Source organism: Cebus imitator, unplaced genomic scaffold, assembly GCF_001604975.1.
Source record: "Cebus imitator isolate Cc_AM_T3 unplaced genomic scaffold, Cebus_imitator-1.0 Scaffold42, whole genome shotgun sequence".
Classification (NCBI taxonomy): Eukaryota; Metazoa; Chordata; class Mammalia; order Primates; family Cebidae; genus Cebus; species Cebus imitator.
Window position 1 is genome coordinate 6,543,345 of NW_016107357.1, and position 2,686 is coordinate 6,546,030.

At 49.8% G+C, this 2,686-nt stretch overlaps 1 protein-coding gene across 3 annotated transcripts in view; it reads right to left on the reverse strand.

The window, feature by feature from the left end:
• The window catches only part of CAPN8 (calpain 8), an 82,876-nt gene that overhangs the window by 35,972 nt on the left and 44,218 nt on the right, over positions 1–2,686 (reverse strand). For all 3 annotated transcript variants that reach the window (XR_001824465.2, XM_037737720.1, XM_017526385.2), the window contains exons 3-4: positions 1,121–1,239; positions 470–603 (exon numbers count right to left, since the gene is read on the reverse strand). Coding sequence is in view for 2 of the 3 variants with exons in the window: in XM_037737720.1 (XP_037593648.1) it covers positions 470–603; positions 1,121–1,239 (253 nt within the window). In the remaining variant the exon portion in view is untranslated. The remainder of the gene's footprint in view (positions 1–469; positions 604–1,120; positions 1,240–2,686) is intronic.

A 2,686-nucleotide genomic window follows, 5' to 3' on the forward strand; every position in this document is an offset into this window, starting at 1 on the left:
AAAAAAAAAAAAAAAAAAAAAAAAACACAAAGAAGGTTTTGAACATCAAACGCCAATGAGAAGATCTCCTGAGGAAAGAACAGACTCTTTGTTGAGTTTGGTAGCTAGTACATTTTTATTATTATTATGATGCATCATTCTTTTAAACATTTACATTGCCCTAGGAACCTACCTTGGGATTTAAAAGAGGAAAAGCTCAGGCCCAGAGGGGCAGGGAGGCTCACCCACCCCACCTCCACCAACACACATATTTACCCAGGGCAGAGCTGAGCTGTTAAACTCCCCACCCAGATTTCTGTTTCTCTGAGTTACTGAAAAATGATCTCTCTCCACAGCTCATGGGGGTCTGGATGCTGGGAAAGACTTGGCCCTGACGTCCTGAGTTTGGGGTGTGAAGCGGATGTGGGGAGGACAGGTGAGAGCTTTCAGGGAGGCTCTGGTGTCTCCCAGCTCCTGCTGCCCCACTTACTTGGCATAGGCTTTCTCCAGCAGGGCACTCCAGAATTCATTGCCTTGTTCCGAGTGGAGGAAGAGCAGCTGTCCGTTCCTGGTGGGCAGCCTGTCATCAATGACCACCTCCACCCACTCTCCATACTGCCAGAACTGGGGAGGGGGGACACAGCGGCCGGTCACATGAATAAGCAGATGTGTAAAGGGAGTCTCCCCAAGGGCCGCATGCGGGGACTCTGTGCCATCAGTGTTTGAGTCTTGGCTCCATAGGAGCGGGACCTGTGTCTCCCTTATCTGTACACACAGCAGATGCCAGATGAACCTGGGGACATCTACTCCAGGGTCTGCGTTTCTGCATCAGAGAACTGGCCCAGCACCGCCCACTGGCAGCAGGAAGTCACCGAGACCCACACTTCCTGACCCTCCGTGCACAATGCTGTCCTCAAGGCCACGTGGCCTAGGGGAGCTGGCAAGGGGATGGATGTGTGGATGTCCGGGTGGACGCATTAAAGCGGAGGTTCTCAGACTGAAGTGTGCGTCAGAGTCACCTGGAGGATTGTTAAGACATAGGTCACTGTGCCCCATACCCAGAGTGTCTGTTGCAGTGGATCTGCAGTGGGGCCTAAGAGTACGGAAAGCGGCGACAAAGGCCCTGAGCAGAGCACAGTACCTGAAAATGAAAGATTCCCGCATAGTTCTCCTGGAAGTTCTGGTCCCTGGGGACCACCCGGTAAAGCAGCTCTTCATTCAAGGTCAGGGAGGCAATGGCGGCCAGAAGCCAGCAGTCACCTGCACAGTGTTACAGAGGACACACATTGGTCAGGCCCGGCCTGCAGGGGCCCTGCTTTCCCTGACCCTGTCCCACTCAACCCAGAGTCCATGTCACCCCATTCACTTCTAAGTCAGGTAGAGTCTCATCCTCTGGTGCTGGAAACGCACTTGTAGCCAGCAGCTTCCCCTGCCTCCCTGGGATGTGTTTACTCTGGAGTCGATCCTCTGCTCCTCCCTGTGGCTGTCCCCCGCCCACCACCACATGCTGGCCACTTCCCGGCTCCTATATGCTTAGCCAGTGGAATGGAAAATGAAAAGAAAAAAAGAAAAAGAAAGAAAATTAGTCCCTTTGGTCCCTTATTAGCAGTTCTGATTAATTTGGTTGAGGGAAACATTGAAACTGTTTATCCAATCTTTGATGTATACATGTAAGTGTGTGTGTGTGTGTGTGTGTGTGTGTGTGTGTGTGTGTGTGTTCTCTGCCCCTCCTGACCTTGGATAATGGAGAGCTGGCTCTGCATGCTCTGTTTACAGTATTGCCCTCCTTGTTTCACAGTTCACCATGAAAGCCTTGGTGCCTCATGGCTTAAAGCTCCCTTGAGATATTGATTAGCATTAAATCATCATAATTTGAGGCAGAAGAAATACAAGTCAAGAGAGGTTAAAAATCTTGGGGTTTGGTGTTGGCCACATTGGAGATTCAAGGAAATACAGAAGAAAACAGAAAACCCCTTTCTGTGCAAGTTGGGACGTCCCACACTGATGCCGCTGAGTGGCACTTCCCTGGGAGGCATCATTGTCCCTTGCAGTGTCAACTTCAAAAGCGGCACAGGCCCCAGGCGCCACTGCCTATCTTAGCATCCTATGGCGAATCTATCATCTTGGAAGTGATGTTACTTTGCTCACCTCTGTCTATTTGCTTATTCCACACCAACCGCTGAGGTCTCAGTGCGAAAGGCTATTGCATCTTTCTGGCCTGGTACTGCTTCTTTCCAGCTCCACCGCAGATCCCTAGCTCCAGGAGTCTACGATTTGGTGAACAAGTCCCTGTTTCTCTTATTTGTTCCATTCAAACAGCTCCAAAATCCTGTCTGTGCATCTCAGTTTTATCTTTCCCATACAGAAGATCTGAGTCTTTTCAATGTGTGTTCACATGGAAGGCCCTTCAACCTTTTAGAGATGATCTGTGGATCTTGTCTCTAAGTTTTCTTTTAACACTGTGGTCAGAGCTACATACATATTCTAGGTGTGAACACATTTTCTCAGAAAACCCGTTGCCTGAGCAAGCAGTAAGCCAGGAACCCACATCTGAGGAGCCTTCATCTCCATCATCACTCAGAATTGCTCCTTTACCAGCTCATCCTGGAAAGCCCTGGCCTCTGTCTGCCTGGATCTTTCCCAACAAAGAGGTTCATGATCTGACCCCAAATTAATTAATCCCTCTCTCTCTCTCTCTCTCTCTCTC